Raw genomic sequence first — 19,820 nt, forward strand, 5'->3', positions numbered from 1 at the left:
CATCAAAAGGTTAGAAAAGGCAGAAGGGTATTTTGAAAAATTCCTTCACAGGATCATTTCAGGTGTCTCAGAAATATGAAGATAAGGCTGGGTGATGGATGGGGCTCTGCTCTGCATTTATTATGGATGCTTTTGGGGAATTTTTGCTGTGTCTTGGGGCAACAAGGGAGGAAGGAGAGAAGCAGGAACCACCTGAACTCAAGGATTTTCCATGACTCCTGTGACGGGGGCATCTCAGGTTTGAAGTATGCTCAACAAATGAGTTGCTCTTAACAGGGCTGGCCATCACACCTATTTTGAGGATAGATGGAGGAGTTAAAGGATGAGTGAGAGACTTGTTCACATGGCCAGATGAGAGGGTGGATTCTTTGCAATGGGAAGAGTCTGACCCAGCTCCTTCCCAGAAATGCTGACATTGTCCCTGTGTCTTCACCTCTCCTGCTGCTGGCAAAACGCAGCAAATGGCCGAGATGACGTCAGCTGAGGGACAATGAAGGGATCAAAAGTGGTGAGAGCTGTTGGTTTCCAATGAAGTCAGAAGAAGCACCTTGCAGGGCAGACCTGTGAGTGGTGAGATGGAGAATAGCTTGTTCCTGTGTCTGAAATAAGAGTGGAAAAGTTAAATGAAGAAGTCTGGCTTTTGACCTAAGCGAGGAAATGAAGTCAGGAGCTACCAGGCCACAGAAAGTCATTTCTGCAGCTTTTGGTCTCGAAGGCTTGTTTATTTTTGAAGTGTTTAGCAAAACCTTCTGTGGCATGAACATGCCAAAATAGCAGCTTGCACTCACTCCGCGAGCTCTCCAGCGGGTGACTCCCAAGACCGGTCTCTGAGCGAGCCAGCCCACGCAGATAGATGCCACAGGATGAAGATGGACTGCCTGTGCCTTCAAAGGAGAAGGGGACCTGGAGAACACGGCTCTGTGTTTGTGTGACCATCGCAACGTGGGAACATGTGAGGAGACCACAAGTGTCACATCGCTTATTTGCAGTCTGCACCTTGGCGTGGGCCATGCGGGTCAGGGCTGGTTATTATGTGTTGCCTGTGCAGAGAGCAAGATGTGAACTCCTCTGCGGCTGGTACACTGAACATCTTTGTCCACTCCAGCTCTCCAGTAAGCAAACAGGCCAGTGTTTTATTAAACTGAGTGTTCATGGACGTCCTGGACCTCCTCTTCAGATCCTGCATTCAAAGAAAAGGAAAAAGAAAAGTGTCAGCCACAACTAGCTGAACATTCCCGCACTCTGCAGCTGCTGAGGCCTTGACCCTGCAATACAGAGAACAGATGCTGCAGTGAAAGCCACTAAGTTTCTCCCAGTATTTTGGAGGGACTTTTCTGGCCACCTCCCCAGTCAGTTTGTTCCTCTAAGTTAAAGCACAATAAAACGTAAAGATACGACGTCAAGCTACTCTTTAAGTATTTCAGAAGATACAGGCTAAGGGCATGGTGCACCCCAGGACTCACATCGCTACTAGATGTTTGCTTTTGAGGCTTTTTGATGTTTGTTCTTTGAGGAAAATCTGTACAGCCGTTTTAAAAATTATTAGCAACAGAAAATAACACCGATTCATATTCACACAGTGCCACGGCAGTACCTTCCAGGGACAGGGAACAACAACAACAGAAGCTCCAGACAACAAAAGCAGACTGCAAGTGATGCGTGCGTGCAAGAAAGGGATGGCACATGCGTTTCACAGTGTTCAAGAGGTTGCACAAATTGCTTCTGAGTCCCAAACAAGCCAAACCCAATGAGTGGTAGTTGGCCACAAATGCCAATCGCTCGTGCCCAGCCAGCAAGGACTGCAGCTCATGCTCTTCACCAGCCCCTTCCGCCTGGTCAATTATTGACAGGCAAGTGCTGAGGAGTTTACTTTGAAACATTCAACATAAGGGCTGCCTAGAAATGGTGCAGCCTGACTTACTACTTCAGATAGCCCCTTTCTCTCTAAGTGACTGAGTGTTGACGCACACACCACGGTCCCTTTCCCAGATGTCTCTCAAGTCTGCCCAGAGCTCTCACGCAAGGTCAGCATAGCCCAGTAAAGGCATACATGCATTATTTTTCACATTTCCCTTTTCTTGAATGTTCCTGAGACCAAAGGGAAACAAATGCCCATATAGATATTCATAGAGAGCAATTCAAAACAACTTTTCAAAACAGTCACAGCAAATTCTTGTTTGTTACAAATCACCAGCTGCAGGAACAGGACCTCTCAAAATTAAATATATGGGAAGAAAACAAACAAATGAGATTCTGCTTTGAAAATGTAGCTAATCGACGTGGGAAAATTAATGCACAGTGTTATACATATACATATATGTGCAGGCACGGCCAAAGTACCAGAAGACAGAGTCTGAGCGTATCTGGCATTTGTGATTTGTGTCATTGGTACATTGAATAAGCCACTGCCAACTGCTTCTCATGTACACCAGCTTAGGTGCAACGCAAAAGAGACTGTACAGCTTTGATCGCCCTGTGATCAGTCAGATGCTCTGAGTCTCAAATAGCATTATTAAAATACTTTCTGAAAACTGTGCCTGTGTTAGTGTCCTCTGTTATACAAACAGAAAGGAAGGTTAAAAAAAGGTCTTGAACTGGGAGAGGTGGTAGAGCCTCAGCTGCTGAACTGGCCATTGAGACCCACACAGGGCAATGACCTGAAGGAGCACACCTTGGTGATACAATGGAAATCTTGTTCTTTGGGTATTAGGTTTTAACAGCGGTCTTTTTCTGCCCTCAAATCCCTTTCCCCCTCTCTAGTAAAGATCAAAGACATGACATGAAAGAGAATGGCTAAAAGGATGAGCAGGAGGGGGAGGGGAGGACGCTGACAGCGTGCTGCAGGAGGTGAGATTTCCCAGAGAGAGAAATCAAGAGATTTCATCAGCCTGTGCTGGGAGTAATCTGGCTGTTCTGGGACGAGATCCGTGCGTGCTGGGGTGGTTTAGGAAGCCATCTAGCTGTAATTCCCTGCTAGTTGTCTGACTTCTCTTAAAAGGATCCATTCAGCATTGCTTGAGGATTGATTCTTCAGTGAAACAACTCCCAGGTATAGCCTCCCAGGCAAGAGAGGCAGGGATGTAGCTTTATGCAAAGCCCACGAAGAAAAGCGGGTGGAGGTCCTCGAGGAAGCAGCATAAACTCCAAGATCATGCAAGCATCTTTGGGATCATGTGTGACGCCCTGGCGATGGCTGCGGGCAGCGTTATTCCCTGCGATGCCAGTGCATGGCACTGCCTGCACAAGTGGAGTGTCTCCAGGGGCTGTGGACCAAGATTCGGCCTCACCTTGCAGCTGGGGAGGTAAGCACACACCTGGAGGGTGCTGCATCCCACAGGAGCACCGTCGGCTTCTGGAAACCCTGGTTTAGGGACTTCCTGAGCCAGAGAGTGTATTTGCATCTCTGCATTTGATAGCTCTTGATCTCGGCTCTTGAACCCATTTTACTTCTGGCACCTACATCCTCTGGGCAACGAGCACCCGTTTCACTACACACCGTGTTACCTTCTTGGGTGTTTTAAAGCTTCTGGTTTTCATTTGATGCCACCACTTATTTTGTTATAAGCACCAGTGAGTCTCTCTTATCTGCCTTCTCCCCTGCTCTCCTGATTTCATATCCTCGCTTTCATATCCTCTGCTAATCATCTTTTTCCCACATGAAAGTCTCTATATTCTTTCTGTTTTCTCAGAAAAACCTCATCGCTGTGATTGTACTGATACCTTTCTGCACTTCTCCCAAGTCTGCTATATCCTTTTTTGAGAAGTGGTGATCAGTGGCGGATGCTAGCTGTGAAAGCACCGCAGACTTACGCAGCTGCATAATGGCACTTTCTGCTTGTCCCATATTTGTTCCCAGCTAGCTCCTAACAATAATGTGATTTTTACTTAGAAACGGTTCTGCTCGTGTGTGGCAGTTTGTGCTACTTACATGGGATTTCATCCACCACTATTGCCTGATAACTCAGCAACGGGAGATCCTTCTGTAACGCTTTGTAACCAGTTTTAAAGCTGACAATCCTGAAAGATTCTGTCTTCTCCTTTGCTATCTCCTCTCCTTGTCCAGGATATTTATGAGCTTGCTGAAAGGTGCAGACAGTTGGAGAACTCCACCTCCCTCCTTCTCCAAGTTACTTTCCTCCATTAAGACTGATCTGCACTTTGTCTCCTGTTTTTTAGCGAGTTATTTACCTATGAGAGCACCTTCCCTTTTATCCTTTCAGAGCTTCATTCCCCTAAAAGATGTGCAAGGCGTTATCTCTCTCTACAAAAGTTGTGTTGCCTCCTCCCCTGGTTTTCACATTTAGCCATGTGCCTACAAGTCAGACCCTGTATTTGAATTTGTAACAATTTGCTTGGCAGGAAAGTCAGGCTCATCGTTCTGTGGCTTCAGCTATTTCAAGCTGATATGGCCCTCAGCTCTTCCTTCTGGCTCTGGGCATGGGTAACAGACTGCAGTCCACGTTCGTGATTTAGCAGTTTGGTGCTTGAGCCCCTGCACAATGCCCAGGTGAGTGATCTGTAGCCCTGGCAATTTGTTGCTATCCACTTTATTGATGTGTTTCAGAAACGCTCAAGCTGGTGATTTGATTTATGAGGGATCATCTACCCCATGCCCTGAACGGAGATGTGCCAGGGTGAGAACCTCCTCAAGCACTTCCACGCTGATCACTAATGCAATAAATTCAGTTTGCTCTTCTGCTACGCAGTCACAGCCCTTGAACATCCCTCTTAGACCTGCGTTACTCCCTGGACCTGCAGAGCCTCTGGCAGCCTTCTTCCTTCTGATGGAGTTGAAAACATTCGCATTAATAGTCTCTCTCTTTTTCACAAGTTGTTCATAGAAATCTTTCCTGGCCTGCCTCACCATGGCTCTGCACTTAGCTTTGCATGCAACTCTTTTCTGATTTCTTTGTCTAGCCACACCTTCGCTTTGGAAGAACGGCTTCTTGCTTCTAATTGCCCTCTCTGCTCTGCTGCCTGGCCAGCCCTTTTCTGGGGCTTTAAACAATCCCTGTGCCCAAAAGCATCTTATTCTTTTGACTGCTTCTTTTAGTATTATTTGAAGAAGAATCTCATGTATACGTAGGCTCCTCTTTTGCAGCCTGTGCTAATGCAGTGTAGTATAACCCTAATACCATATTCCTCCTACTTAGGCGCAATTGGGGATTTTTGTGTTACTTGTCATTGGACTTTACACTCTCCGTAACGCACAGTGTCCCTCCCATGCCACCAGAAGAGATGCACTTTTCTCCTCTCTGTAATTTCACCTGGGAATTACAGGGTCCACCTGTTTGGTTTTTTTTTTTAAACTGGGTTTCTGAAAAGTGTATGTCAAAACTTTAATTTAAAGCCGGGCTTTCTAATTCATCCACTTATATTTTTAGCCTTACAACATTTATCTAGAGGCATGTATGCATTTCTCCTTGGTCTCCTTGTCTATTTTTTGTGTCCTGCTTACATGAGACTGTCTATTGAGATTGTTCTTTGCTCTTTTTACTTGTTCTCTATTGATTTATGACCAGTCCCTTTCTAAGATAAAGAACCAATGTGATTATAACTCAGAGGTTGTGTTATGTCAACCAACGTGTTTTCAGCTTGACGGCTTTTCTGCCTAAGCCCTGCATGAGCTCCCGCTCTCTTCAGCTGTCCTCAGTTCCTAATAAAGTTAAATCTTTCCTTTCTGTGTATTTTCTCAATCTTACAAGGAGATTCTGACTCTCTGGCTGGTCCTGAAAGCATCCACAGAAGCTACTGCAGTCAAATAGACATAGAGTCACACTGCTTTCAAACACATTGGTCCTTCTAGCTCCTGGTAAAGGGAGGTAAGAGGGAACAAAGGCTGCCTGTGCTTGGCAAAACATGCTGGCACTGGCTCTGGGTGGGTGTCAGAGAGCCTTCCCCCATCATGCCATCAGGAGGTGGGCACAGATCTGGGCCGCTGGGACTGTCTACAAAGAGACAGAGGCAGCACAGCATGGACCCTTGCAATGCCCTGGACACTGCAGCACCCAGTGCCCGCGTTAGGTGCACAGACTCCTGCTCTGGTGGCCTGGGGAGTCCTCCCAGTTTCATTTTGAAATGGGAGCTCAAAGCAACTCCTGAGCAGCCTGCCCTCACGCCAGGAGGGCTCTCTCCATGTGGACGTCCCCTGCTGTGATCCTGGGAGGGCTGTGTCCTGGCCTCCAACTCGGGGGACGTCAGCACTCAGAGCTACCTGCAAACCAGAGAGACATCTCTGCACTGCAGCCTCCTTATCTCTCGAAACAGCAGCATCCCTCCGGGCTCTTTGAAGAACCTCCCGTATCACCTATCTGCAGTGTCAGGCACTTCTGCGCCTGGGAAAAAAAAATCTGTTCCTGGGAGTCTGGGAGCCCGGAGCGCCGCAGGCAGCCAGCACCGTGCCCCATCCAGCCTCTCCCCCTTCCCTGCTGCCTCCTCGGCAGGCGCTGCACCACCAGGAGCCTGGGTGTGGTGTAGGGCTGGATAGACGAGCGTGGGGAGGAAGTTATTATCTCCGCAGCACAATGGGCACGGTGAGTCACGAGTTTAAGGCCAGCATTTTAACAGAAATTAGGCAGCTAGATCTGTATTTGGTACCTAAATCAAAACGATTTGCCGGAGGACCTGCAATGAGTCAGTGGCAGGGCGAGGAAGGAGCCAGGCTCTGCTCGGAGCCAGCGCCTGCCCATGCTGACTCGCAGGTTGCTGTATTCAGAGAGGCCTGAGAGAGAAAGACCTGGGAGCTAAACTCAGTTAGGTTCTTTCAAATAGCCTCGTCTCAAACGCATTTTCCCTCTCTCGGCGAGAGATGTACAGCAGTTAGGCAAAGGGCCAAACTTTAATTACGTCTGATTTCCAAAAGACACTAAAAAGCAACTCCCACACAACAGAGGCAAGTGAGAAATGAGGGATGTGCAAATCCATAAACTCATTTAGTCTGTTCTCCTACTACCACCGGCCACGCACACTTCCTTCCTTATTGATTCCAGTTAGCTGGGGTTGGCTAAAACAACTAGAGCCCAATAAACCTTAACGACAATGACTCTGCCAGTAAGACATCCAGACTGATGTAAGGACACTGAGAAACATGGTCCCACCTCTTCCTTTGGGAGATATTCCAGCTGCTAGAGATGTTTAGTTAAAAACAGCCACCTTATTTCTCATTTGTATTATTTTAGGACGAGACTGCAGGGTTTGGTGCACTCATTAACAGACTTGCTAATCGTTCAGGCCATCATGTCCAGACAGGTGAGCTCTGAAACGCTTCTGTTGTCAGTGGTCCTGTAGGAAAGCCCACCGTGAAGGTACCAGGTCTACTGGCAGCCAGAGTACCTTCAGCAAACCACCCTCATTCTCTCACTTGCTGCAAAAGACGCAAACACCAGACTTACCCTGACTACCCTGCTGAGATGGGCAGTGAAGGTGAAGACTCAGACTGTGTCTGGGGGTGCCCGTCCCTGAGAAATCAGCAGGAACCGTGCGGTTTCCCTCCCGTCCTGACAACCCCTCCTCCTGCTTTTTCAGCTCTGAGCCCAACTGTGGCACTAAACACTTCCAGAGCGGCCGAGAGCCCGAGCGCAGGGCAGGGGAGCGCTTGGGATCAGGGGCTGGACTTCAGGTGAGCAGCGGTAACCAGCGGGATGGCTGTGAGGAACGTGAGCATCGCAGGCTTTGGGCAAGGCTGAGTCCTCGGGCAGGAGAGCAGGGTCAGGCTCCAGGGGACACTTTCTTTTCCTTCGGTGATGACGGCTCTGTAAGCTGTGTCTCAGGGGCAGCGGGACAGGGGATGTGCCAGCTGCTCCCGATTGTCTGTTGGCATCTACGCTGAAGTCCAACCTGTTGGAGAAGCAGAGGGGGCATGAGGGGGCTCACAGCCTTGCTGGGGACAGGCTGGCTGTCCTGCTGGAGCTGCCTCCTGTAGCACAGCGCTGCTTTCCGGAGGCTGCTGACAGTGATGGCTTTTCTCAGTCCTCTTTTGTGGCCGAGCACCGTGGAAGCCAACCTTGGCCCCAGAGTACCGCGATTTGCGCTGCCCAGGCCCCTGCCCGGCCCGCCCGGGTGGACACTCCACGTCTCTTCTGTAGTGATGGTGCTGGTGGTGATGGTAGTGGACGTGGCTGAGCACCTGGGGCTTGGCCGGAGCAGCACCCCCAGGCACCATCAGGTCCAAGGACCTGGGCCGCGTCTCCCTTGGCGGCCGCGGCTGCCCCTGGCCATTGTCCGTGGCGGGTCCCTCTGAGCTGCAGTACACGAAGGGGTCGTAGTCGCTGCTGAGGGAGCTGCGGAAAGTGGAGCAGCTGCCGTGGATGCCCTGCAGACTGACGTCTGTGCAGTTCAACATGGAGTCACTGGAGGAACCGTGGCAGGGCCCCGAGCTGGAGTCGCTGCCTGGCCCATCTGCCAGGTACCCGCTGTGGTCCGTGAGATAGCTCTCCCCAGAGCCGCTGCTGTTGTGCTGGTGCCCGTGGCTGACCCCCCGGCGCAGGGCGGGTGCCCGGTGCTGCTTCTGCGCCAGGGCTGCCTTGAGCCCCAGGCAGGGGGGCTGGGGCTGGAGAGAACAAGTCCTGTGGGGTGGCAGCGTCTGCCCGCACGCCGAGGGGCTGGGATGCTGCTGGCCCAGCAAGCCCGGGGCCAGGGGGGACGGGTGGCCGCAGGCGAGCAGGGAGGTGGCTGGCCTGTAGGGCATGTAGTGGATGGTGCCAAAATCCAGCTGGGAGAGCTCCGGAGAGTGGAAGAAGGGGTTGCCATGGGCTGGCTCCGGGGGAAAGCTCCTGAGGTTTCTCTGAGGATACGCGTGTGGGAGGTGGTAAAGGGCATGTCCCGGGTGCTGGCGGAAAAGGTGGAGTCGCCGTCCGGGCTCCATGTCCCGAGGGGCCAGCCTGGAGCCAGCGGCCATGGCCTGGTCCACCGAGTCTCTGGCTGTGGAGAGAGAAGGGAGCATCCAGCATACATCCCGCAGCCCAGCTGCAGTAGCCCCAGCACCAGCGAGCCTCCACTGCGCTCCCACTACGGTCCCACACCCCACCCGTTCCCTGCAACTCCTCACTGCCACCACCAAACTGTCTTGATGGTCCTGCACATTCCGCACCCTCCCTGCTGCCCCAGCCCTCAGATCCCACCTCCCTTCCTCACAGGTCCCAGGACTGGAAACCCCTCCAGCCCAAGTCCCAGCCCAAGCCCAGCACCTCGCTGTACACCACAGGGGCTCACACGTACGGGGACCCCTCTCCATGCACACACCACCCTGTACACCCGTGTGCACACAGACACGTGCTCCTGCTGACGCACCGACTGTATGCATCGCCCAAGGGTACGTGGACCTCCTGGGCACAACCCCTGCACCCAACCCCATCCCTGGCCGGGAAACGCTGTGTCTGAGCCCTACCAAGAATATTGAACATGCAAAGCGGACACGTGTGGTGTTGCTGCAGCCAGGGGTCAACACACTCCCGGTGAAACTCATGGGAGCATGAGATGATCCTCAGTTCCTAGAGAGAGGTGGAGAGAAGAGGAGCAGTGTGAGCAAGGAGAACTACACCCCGAGACCTGAATGAGTCCTTGATGGAAGCGAGCCTTGTAGGACGGAAAGATGTCTAACAGCGAGCGATCTGCAGCCCAGCTTTGCATGGAGGAGGCTGTGCAGCAGCCTGGCAGCTCTGGTTTTGCTCGCTGCCTCCAGCTCTGGGATGTGAATGTCCAGGGAGGTGCTAGCCCTCGGGAATAGGGGGGATTTCAGGCTGAGTGCTTTGGCAAAGCAAACCCCACTTTTGCCCTGTTGTTTCAACATGGACGTATTATGGACATTTTACCCTACAGGGACAGCTGGAGACCCATCTTCAGGGAATCTGAGTCTGCAGGCAAGTGACTTCAGCAGGGCCAGGGCTTTTTTGGCCAAGGGACAGGCAGACCTCCATCGATGCCGGTCCTTGCCCAGCCCTCAGGAGTTGCTGAAGGAAACATCCCAAGGGCCTCCCGCCCTTGCCAGACTGCTCAGCTCCCACCGCAGCTCCCCCCTAACTGTGGCCGGGAAGCTCAGAGCCGTGGGCCAACCAGCAGCCGTGCCTGCAGCCTACCTGGCCCTCGCTGAACTCCTCCAGGCAAATCGCACAGACCGGGGCTGAACTGCAGCTGCTGGCCGAGTCCCACCGCGACGCCTGCCGGCACCTTGCCTGGTACTTGCGCGTGGCCAGCTGCCTGATGGCCTGCATGGTCTGCTGCTGCAAGGAGTCCTGACAGGGAGAAAGGAGGCTTTAAGGAGAGGCTCAGCCTTACATCGCCATACTTCTCTTTGCCCTTCCATTTTCAAAATGGGATTATCAGGAATTTGGGGGTGATACTCATTTCCAGAGGCAACTTTTTGTCTAACCTGACTTAGCCAGAGTAGGCTTTGTCACCAGCAGGAGACATCTGGCACTGGACATTCAAAATCACTCAGCAGTGCTGAATTTTTGAGCCCTGAAGGCTTGTCCTTCTATGGGACAAATGGCGTATTCTCAAATCTGGAAATATATCTGACTCTGGAAAGACAATTATTTAATTTGTTAGTTTCTATTAAAAATACTAAATCTTCTACTCTCTACCAATACAGACAATACTGTTAAAATCAAGAGCTTGTGGGCCAGCTCTGCAGCTTTGGGTGCTGGGACAAGCTCTGAAAGGTGCTGGGACTGGAGACTGCCGTGCTGGTGGGGTGGCAGGAGGAGAGCAAGGCCACCGCACGAGGGATGCTGCCAGCCCATCTCAGCATCACTCCACTCATCCCTGGGCTGCTCCTGCCTCATGTGGCCACATCTTTAGTTCACACAGAGGCACATTTCCCCTCCCAAACTGTGCCCGTTCCTGCCCTTCATGCGTTTCTGTTTGCTCAGACACATCTGCTCCATGAGATTCCTACCTGAGTCCTGTTCAGCTGGCACTTTGTGCGGACAACAAAAATCAAAATGATGACAACCACAGTACTGACCACCGTGAGAAGAATCCACACGTCGTAGTCTGGCTGTTGGATAAAACAGGAAAGAAATTACTCTTGAAACAGCAAAGAAATTACTCTTGTGTGGTAGGGGTGGGAATTAGAGGCTAGGCAGGGGAATCCCAATCTCTTCCTGACCATCAGCCTTTCAATACATGATCCTTGGCCAAGCTCTACCTCCTTGCTCTTTAGAAAAAGGTTCAGTCTTTTCTGCACATTCCAGCAGGAATGGAATTTGTCTTGCAGCATCTCAGCTCCCTAGAGGCCATGGTCTAAGGCAGAACAAGATGAGAAAATCAAGGCTTGGTCTCACCTGAAGAGACAGGGAATCCCCTTGCCTCACTCGTGACGTTTAAGCAAAAGAAACTAAATAAGCTGAAAGCGCTTTTGAGCCTTTATTTGCAGCACGTCATCTGCAGCACACATCAAAGGGCTGTGATCTCTGTCCCTGGGGAGGAAGCTCAGCATCTTTGGGAAATTCCTATTCCATGGCACAGCAGCTTGGGAGGAAGGATACAGAAGACAGTGGGAATGGTGTGTCTCTCACCCAAGCTGGTGGCTCCTTGACCTCTATCTTCACGTGGGCCTCTCTGTTCTTGTTCACGACGCCCATGAGAAGCTCAGCATCATGGCCCCTGATCAGAACCACAGGCTGACTCAGACCTCTGGGCTTTCTCAGCTGTAAAGAAACACACACAGTGAGAGCTGGTCCAGAACAGCCTGAAACAAAGACTATCCCAGCCCGCCAGGCACGTCTGGTTCCTCCCGATGCTTCTTGCACACACTTTAGAGACTGACTGCTCCCCCAAACTTGCACTACCCCTCTATGATGAAATCAGATGGAAGCTCCTCCTCTTTTACCAACTCTTCAGCATGGCTTTCTTCATTTCCTCTGATGGTGCCTCCTCCTGCACAACTGGACACTGCTTAGTGTCTCTTGTGCTCCTCTTTCAAGACCCTGTGCAAAAGTTCTTGGTCTCTCCTCTTCCACGTGGTAACTGCCAACAACACTGCCAAGTGCTGCCTTCGCTACAGAAATGCTTCCTCTTCTCTTCCTGTGAGACCCACCAGTGTTCCCCCTCCTCCCTCTGTGATCTGCAGGACTTTCTGTTTGTTTCTGATCATACCGGCAGTCTTCCACCATGGTCCAGGCAGCCTGGCACGGGCTGGCTCAGCAAGTGTCCGAGTCTGCCCTCTCCTCCAGACTGACCTGAATCAGGGTGGCCATCTGACCCACTAACCACTTCCCATACCCTTACTGAGCAACCTCAGCATCACCTCGTGGGCCTGCACTCGCTGCTGCATTTCTCTGGCATCAGAAATCAAGTTGTAAGTGTATGAAAGAACCACGAGGGATGGATCCAGTGAGCAGGAGGCAGCCCAGAGTTTTGATAAGCTCAGGCACCAGCTCCCGTATCTGTGCTCTTATCTAATGCTGGATGCTTTTCATTATCCCTTGATTATTTCGATGGGGAATCTATTCCTTTCCAGAGATGACAGTAGTGTTGGTGGAGGTCTCTAAACCAATGTTAAACTCGCAGCAGGAGTATCACCAAGAGCATAGCAGGATAGCCATGACTTTGGCTTGAAAACTCAAGAAATCACCTTTCCCCTAAGGTACACCAGGGCTGTCTGTACTAGATAGGATCGGGTAATCTGTGACTTCCCAAGAGGAAGCCTCCAGCTCCTGGCAGAAAAGCTCAATTGACCAGACAACGTCCTTTAAGAGCAGCACGGTGCTGTTCGCAAGCTGCCGGCCTGCTTATGCTGTGTGGACGTCTGGACGTGCCACAGAGTAAGCAAGAGAGAAAAGCACTGTCTGTGTGCATGGATGAGCTGGGTAAGTGCCAACGTTCAAAGCCAGCCTGCAGTATCCTCCTGGGACCTCCCACTGCGTGTTGGTGGCTGGTGGGTCCTGACCTGGGCACATTTTGGGGTGGGACAGGGGCGTTGTGGTTTAGCTGATAATATCAATGGGGTTTGTACCTGATCAGCAGCGCTTTCATCATCAGTAATGTCAAAAAGGATCGCACGGGCTCCACGCTCCCCCGCCAGCTTTGCCTGTCCAAAAGAACAGAAGCTTCAGTGGACATTTTGTATTGTACATCTGTATTAACATCTACCATTTGGAGATGTATCTGCCTCCCTGGCTCTTCACAGGAGAAAGAAGCACCTGCTGCTTAGATTGAGAAAATAGTTTACACCTTGGTTTCTGTACTTGTGCTGAGCTGCAGTGCATGCTTTTGCTAGAGCTCTGCGGTTCACGGACGGTTTTTCCCTATAGTTGTGGAGGCAAATTAGTTGGTGGGCTTGCAGTCACAGCAACCCAAAAACCTAAACACCAAATTCCCCAGCTGTCTGTGCCATGCGCCCCTTTGCTTCAGAGCTGGATTTGCTGGGGAGGGATCTGCAGCCCCATTAGCCCTGCTGACCGCTACGCAACCCTCCTGTCCCAGGACAGCAGAAACCTCTGCAGGTCCCCACTTCTCACCGTGGCTGCACCAGCCGTGGGCTGTCTATGGGCCTGACTCCCACACACATTGCTCTCCCTGGTCCCGTCCCCCACATTCATCAGGGAGAAGCTCAGGCGATGCCTGGGCTGCAGGTCTGCTCTAGGAGTAGGAGTGGGATGGCTTTTCATAGCCCACCGGTTGCTGTGGTCCGAGGAGGACAGCTTTGAGACCCACCCAAATGAGTATACATGCCACCCTGGTGAGGTCAAAGGACACTGCCTGGAGGACCTTGCGGGGTCACCCGTGTCCTCCCACCAAGCCCTTCAAGCCCTCCAGGCAGGCAGAGGCAGCCTCTTGTGAAAGGGAGACAGGAACGTGAACAAAGTGCAGGGTTGGGCCGCTGTTACTCATGCGGAGCCCTTTGATCTGCGCGTCCCCGAGCGCCTGTGCAAACAGGGAGCTGCCGGAGCTGCCGCAGCAGTTTACCCACTGCATTGCCAAACCCCAGCTCAGGGGCCAGAGGTCAGTGCCGCCGCTTCCCAGCTGCAATATCAAACGCAGGGCGCCGGCTGAGTGACGGGAAGGGGCATTCCCGGCGCAGCAAGCAGCCGTGGAGCAGGTCCAGCTCCATCCCTCGCTCGCAGGTGCTGGTCACCTCCACGCACCTCGTCGGGGAGAAGCTGGGTGCTAGAGGTGGGTGCCTGGGTCTGGGGACAGGGACGAGGATGTGAATGGAAGTGCAGATGGTCAGGAAGACCACGCAGGCAGGGCTGAAGGCTCTGAGTTGCTGACAGGATTTGACACTCTTGGGTTTGGTATACCAGATGGGGAAGCTGGAAAAGTGGGATCAGAGGCTCGGGGCAGGGATCAGAGACTGGGGTCCTGCCTGGGATCAAAGGAGCCTCAGCGTTTGCCAGCACCAAAGAAGAAACAGGACTTTCAGGTAGTGACTTCCACCCATTGGAGCCAGTCAAGCTTTGATGAACAATGAACAGCTCTACAGAGATTTCATCCTGCTAAAGACACAGACGATGGGGAAATGAACAACTGAGACTGGACAGGTGACTCTTCCCAACAACTTTCTGACTCCTGTTGCGAAGGACACAACTTTTGTTCAAGCTATTCACAACCTGCTTGCTGCAATTATTTTCTGAGTGCTTTGCATCGGATCTCTTCAGCCACGTGGCACAGCTGACCTCCCTCTTTGAGGACTGAAACACTTTTGGTGCAAACACTTATTTACAGGATGATTTAGGAGGTTTCAGCAGTCTGTCAACCAGACTTGCAATCAATGGTTCACTCAAAAAAAAAACCAACACACCAAAAAAATTACAAATGATGCATCAGAAAGAAAAATAAATCACTCTGAATTGATTCCAGAGGTATTTTCCGTGCCTTCCTCTCCTCTTGCAGACCAAACACCTTCCCTACTGGTTTCAGCTTTGGATGCTGAAGCAGTGCTAGAATTTAGGAGAGGAGAAGTAGAAAAGTGCATCAGGTGGCTGGTGGAGTTATCCTCATGCTGGGCTGGACGGGGTTGTCTGCGTGCACTGCTTGGCTGGGTGACAGCTAAAGCAGAGGTTATGATAACACTTTGCACATGGCTATTTTTATCATCATTGATATAGCGCTGCAATTCAACATGCAGAGCTCTACCACAAGAAACACATGCCAGGAAAACAAGGCTCCTGCTCCAGCGAGCACCAGCCACATCCCACAGCTACATCCCTGCTCTTGAGCAGAAGCATTGTCCAGGGATTTTGAGGAAGAGATCTGTATGATGTTGGAGGGAAGGAGCTTGGCAGAGGCTTCAGGAGGATGGAGAAGCAGCCAGACAGCAATTGCAGGGGGATAGAGGAACCAAGGTACATGGCAGGGCCCGGTGATGTGGCCAGCTTAAGGAGCATCTGCCTGTATTTCACGGCTAAACTAGTCCTATTTGGGGAGAGAAGAGCTGTGAGCCTCCCTGGGTGAGATCTTGGAGCAGGACTACCTGCAGGCAGGATGGCGACCGATGTGTGTTCAGCTGGATCTCAAAATCCAGTGTTGGATTCGGCTCTGGTAACAAAGCAATGATGACTAAAGGCCAGTGAACTGTCACTCTGTCAAGTCATGCACATGGCAATGAACTGAAGGGTTTATTTGCTTTGGGGGGGGTTAGTGGTCCTGGAGAAGGGATCAAGGCTAGTGAGGATGACCACAGTGCAGCAATGCACCATGTCTTGTCCTCTCCCTGTGCAGACCTTCCTCAGCCGATCCCTGGACTCAGTAACACACTGGTACTTCCAGTACTGTGATCAGAGACTCAAAGATTAAGGACAAAACTAGCAAAACAGTTTTTAAACCTTTCAGGTTCTTAAGTGGAAGACGAGTCTTTGAAGCTGCTCCTTCCTCCTGTTCAAGATCCTCCACAGTAGCTGCACTGACCAAACCAGCCATTGCTGCCCCCACCCCCAGCATCCTCCCCTGCGAGATGCGGCAACCTGGGACCACTATAACGCGATGGTCACATCTGGATGGACACGGGAGAGCTGGAGTACCCAGCTGTGCTCCCTAAGGCACCTGCAGAGCCCTTGCTCTCATGTCTGTCACAAGCTGCGCTGGGTTCGCTCTTTATCCCACCACCCTCGTGCATCAGTAGCACCCACAAGTGGGACCAGGCCATTTTCCAGATGTGGGGTAACTGACAGCAGATCAATAACTCCAGCACACGAAGCGCTGGCTTGTGCTAACAGCTGGCATCAGCTCCAGAGCAGCAGCAAACCAAACTTAGGCTTCCACCCTGGCCCAGAAAGGGATAGGCATTGCTGCCTGGCTGCCCGTGCAGCTGGGGGGAAGCAGCCCCGAGGTGGCAAATCCATCACAGCATCACATCCCTTTCCTTGCTTTTGTTGCCACAGCCTCTGCGAAAAAAAACTGCTGTGCAGGAACAACTGCTTGGTACAAGTTTTGCCTGCCCTCTTCAGCCGAGCCGCAGGGCGGACAGAAAAGGACCCTGTCCCCAGCATGTCACTACCAGCAGAAAGCAGACAACAGGGGCAGCATCACCTGAATGCAATCCAGATAAAGCCAAGAGCTAAACAAGAGTTTTTTGATTTTGTACAGTGCTTGTGGAAAATAACAAAACATTTACTACAGAGACAATAAAAGGACCCAGTGAATCACTGAAGAAAAAGCTAATGTTAGCCTTATCCATGCAACTTTATCAGAGACACAAAGATTTTAAGGCTTAAAATGACCCTCGTTCCTACCTGACTTCCTTATTACCGGAGAATTGTACCAGTGACCTCAGGTTTTGACACAGTAACTGCTGTTTCACTATGGTACCTCTTTCACAGGAGACCTGATCTGAAGACCTCTGAGATCTCCCATCCCTTTGTAGGGCTGATGGTGGCCTGTGCTGTTAACGAGTCATGTCCCACCGCTAGTTCATCTGGTTTGCGTTTGTCTGAATTGCTCAGCGCTGACTCTTCACGTGCCTCATCCAGTGAAGTATTACAGTATTATTTTTGAAGACAGAGCCACAGAAGATGTTTTCTGTGTCCATGTTTTCCCAGAGGACAGAGGACACGGAGAAACACAAATCCCCCCAACAGGCCAGCAAGCAACGGGAGGCTGCAAAACAGGAGGGGCATGAGGCTTCTGGGCAGGAAAGCGTATGGGATGCTGGGGTAAGGTCTGAGCATCCCAGAGCAGTCAGGTTAGGGAAAACTCCACACCTTTTACAAAGCCAGGCAGCCCAAAAGATAAGGAGGGATGGGTGTTGGGGATGGCTGGCACAGCGCCTCTCCCAAAGGACCCCTTCTGCCAAGGACCCTGCTCTGTCCCTGTCCTTTTCTCCACCTTCCAACAGCTCTTTCCTACCCTGCTGCCTCCTCCCGCTCTTACTCTTTCCTGCACCACGGGTTTCACTTCCCACGTTGGTGCCATTGGGGGCATTTTTGCACCTACCTTGTTAGCCAGCGACAGGCAGGGGTTGGGATCCCGATCTGGCTGTTCAAGCTTGACAATGGTGATGAATCCCGATTCGGTGTGTTCATCCTCACTGGTGTTGCACAGGGACAGTGGGTGGGACTGCAGGACAAAAGCAAAGGGAAACTCAGATCTTGGGGCTCAGCTCTACAAAGGGTGGGTCAAGCCCACCGCAAACTCTGTGCCCTAAGGACCTGCCCAGAGGGTACAGGACACCCCTGCGGTGGGCATCACCACCGCTGCTACATCCCGTGGCCCCGTCTGAGAGTCAGGGAGGCTTTGCACGCCACAAAAAGCAAGTCACTGTCAAAGTTTTGGTCCACCAGGAAAATGTCCCAGAGAAAGGTGGAGTTTCTATCCCGGGGTGCACTCAGGTCTGGCTTTGTCTCAGTCACAGATATTCAAAGCCAGAGCAGCCCACGAGACCACAGCCCTTGACTTCTGGGACGGAGCATCCCAACAGCACAGGTCCTAGTGCTGCAAGGACTGCCGGCATCCTCAGGCCGCAGGACTCTCTGCCAGCTTGCTCCCTGCCAGCGCTCTGAGCAAGGCGAAGGGACCACAACAAAAGCAAACTTCTGGTGCCCTCAAAGATTCAGCACTTCTTGTTTCTCAGCCATCAAACTCAACAACTTTATGATAAATTTGCAGAAGAGAAGCCAAAGGAAGGAGTGAAAAAAACTGAAAGCACGTAGAGGAGTACCAGGAAAGAGAAGGGAGGAGAAAAGATCCCAGTAACCACATCCCCAGTGAGTCCTGGAAAAATGTTCATCAGCTTGAGCCAAACCGCTGGCAGTGGGGAGCTGAGATGGGATGGGGTTGAGGCACCAGGTCTGTGTACACACCTCTGCAGAGCATACTGCAGAAGGGGCTACGGCATGCCCCAGCACGTTACGGGGACGCAAGCTGTGGGGCTCACTCCTGCCAGCGGCACTCGGCTTGGGTTTCGGTGGTCAAGTTCCCTGGAGGTGAGCCTGTCCTGCTGCCGGGGCAGAGCTCGGATGGGCACTGCCTGCTGCCCATAGCTGCACCTCATTCCTGTGCATTCACCGTCATGGTGACATCCACTGAGTGCTGCTCTGATCCCTGCCTGGAAAGTGTGCAATTGCCTCTGATTTTGCAGTCTAGCAGAGGAGGGACGATGGTCTTGTGCTGGGTGGCAGGAGGTTGAGTGAAATTGCAATTCAGCTGTTGGCTCCCTCTTGGGAGTCCCATCATCTTGCATGAGCCCCGCCAGCTCTTCCTAAAAAAGCTGTCTGGCTTCCTCCAGTCATAAATGACTACATCGTGGCATACGAAGCACACAGGTTATGGTACAGAAAAGCCTGTAAATACTGAGGTTGCTGGACAGCTTTTGTTACTGCATCAGTGTGTGGAAGTGTGGGAAACAAGCAAGAAAGCTCAACATTATAAACCAGGAAGATTAGGGCAGGCTTTGTACCTGGTGTCCATCCAGAAGCATGCCCGGAAGGCTTGCCTACGCTGCAGGTAATCCTGCAACAACATCCCAGCGCTATGCAAAAAACGTTGTTGTCTTGGCAGATTTCAAAACAAGGGGAGGAATTGTCAGAGCAGCCCAAGGACACTCCTCGCCCTCCATCCGCACTTGGCCATGCTGCCCCAGGGGCTGCGAGGCAGCGTTGCTCCCATCCTCAGGCTGCTGCGTACCCCAGCACGGACCCGGGGCACCCAGAGATGCGGGCTCACCCCTCGGCACGGGGCTGGCAGGAGCTGGGGAACGGGGCAGGCTCAGAAACAGCCAGATGATGTTTCCTCTTCCCTGCCAGCTGCTTATTGCAGAAATCCCGCTGTGGGGGAGAGGGAGAACGGGGCTCATTTCACCTAACTTCAGACATGCCAATGTAGCCTTTTAATGTCCGAGTGGGTTGCAGGAACAGGTCCTTCAAGGGAGCGCGACTCACCCGGACTGTTTTCAGTCACGTCCTTCAGGAGGAGAAGCACCATGCCCATTTCTCACTGCCAACAATAAAGGAGTGTAGGCGATTGGCTCAGATGCAGCCATCTGTATGGAAGCCTTCAAAAGCTGAAGGAGACAAGCAGCACCTCCGCTCACTCGGAGATGCAAAATGTCCTCGTTGGCCCTCCTGGGCACGGGGAGAGGAGAGCTCTGCTTGTCGGAGCCTCTGCGGCCGGAGAGGTCGGGGTGGAGGGCGCTAAAATTGGCTCGGTCTGCGTGCTCGGAGCTGGTCCAGGTGCAGGTTGGAGCATCCTGCCCTGCATCTCCCCACCAGCTCAGAGCCCACCGTTCCCGGGGCCAAGAGATGCCGGTCTTCACCCCAACAGCTCCGGCAAAGCCCCCGGGGCTGCAGCAGGAGCTGCCACCGCTTGGTGGGGCTCTTGGCCGCATCCTGCCCCTCCCGGCCCAGCTCACCGGCTGAGCCCCGCCGGGGGGCTGCGGGGCACCC

General features: G+C 52.2%; 1 protein-coding gene across 1 annotated transcript in view; it reads right to left on the reverse strand.

Moving 5' to 3' along the window:
* Nucleotides 1–1,136: 1,136 nt before the first annotated feature.
* RNF43 (ring finger protein 43) overlaps nt 1,137–19,820 on the reverse strand; it is a 58,673-nt gene continuing 39,989 nt past the window's right edge. Inside the window, 10 exon segments of the mRNA XM_050909112.1 lie at nt 1,137–1,180; nt 7,392–7,575; nt 7,578–7,840; nt 7,843–8,919; nt 9,386–9,488; nt 10,074–10,229; nt 10,895–10,996; nt 11,517–11,648; nt 12,956–13,030; nt 17,374–17,496. Of these exon segments, the coding sequence (XP_050765069.1) occupies nt 1,137–1,180; nt 7,392–7,575; nt 7,578–7,840; nt 7,843–8,919; nt 9,386–9,488; nt 10,074–10,229; nt 10,895–10,996; nt 11,517–11,648; nt 12,956–13,030; nt 17,374–17,496 (2,259 nt within the window).

This window comes from Gymnogyps californianus, chromosome 20, assembly GCF_018139145.2.
Source record: "Gymnogyps californianus isolate 813 chromosome 20, ASM1813914v2, whole genome shotgun sequence".
NCBI lineage: Eukaryota > Metazoa > Chordata > Aves > Accipitriformes > Cathartidae > Gymnogyps > Gymnogyps californianus.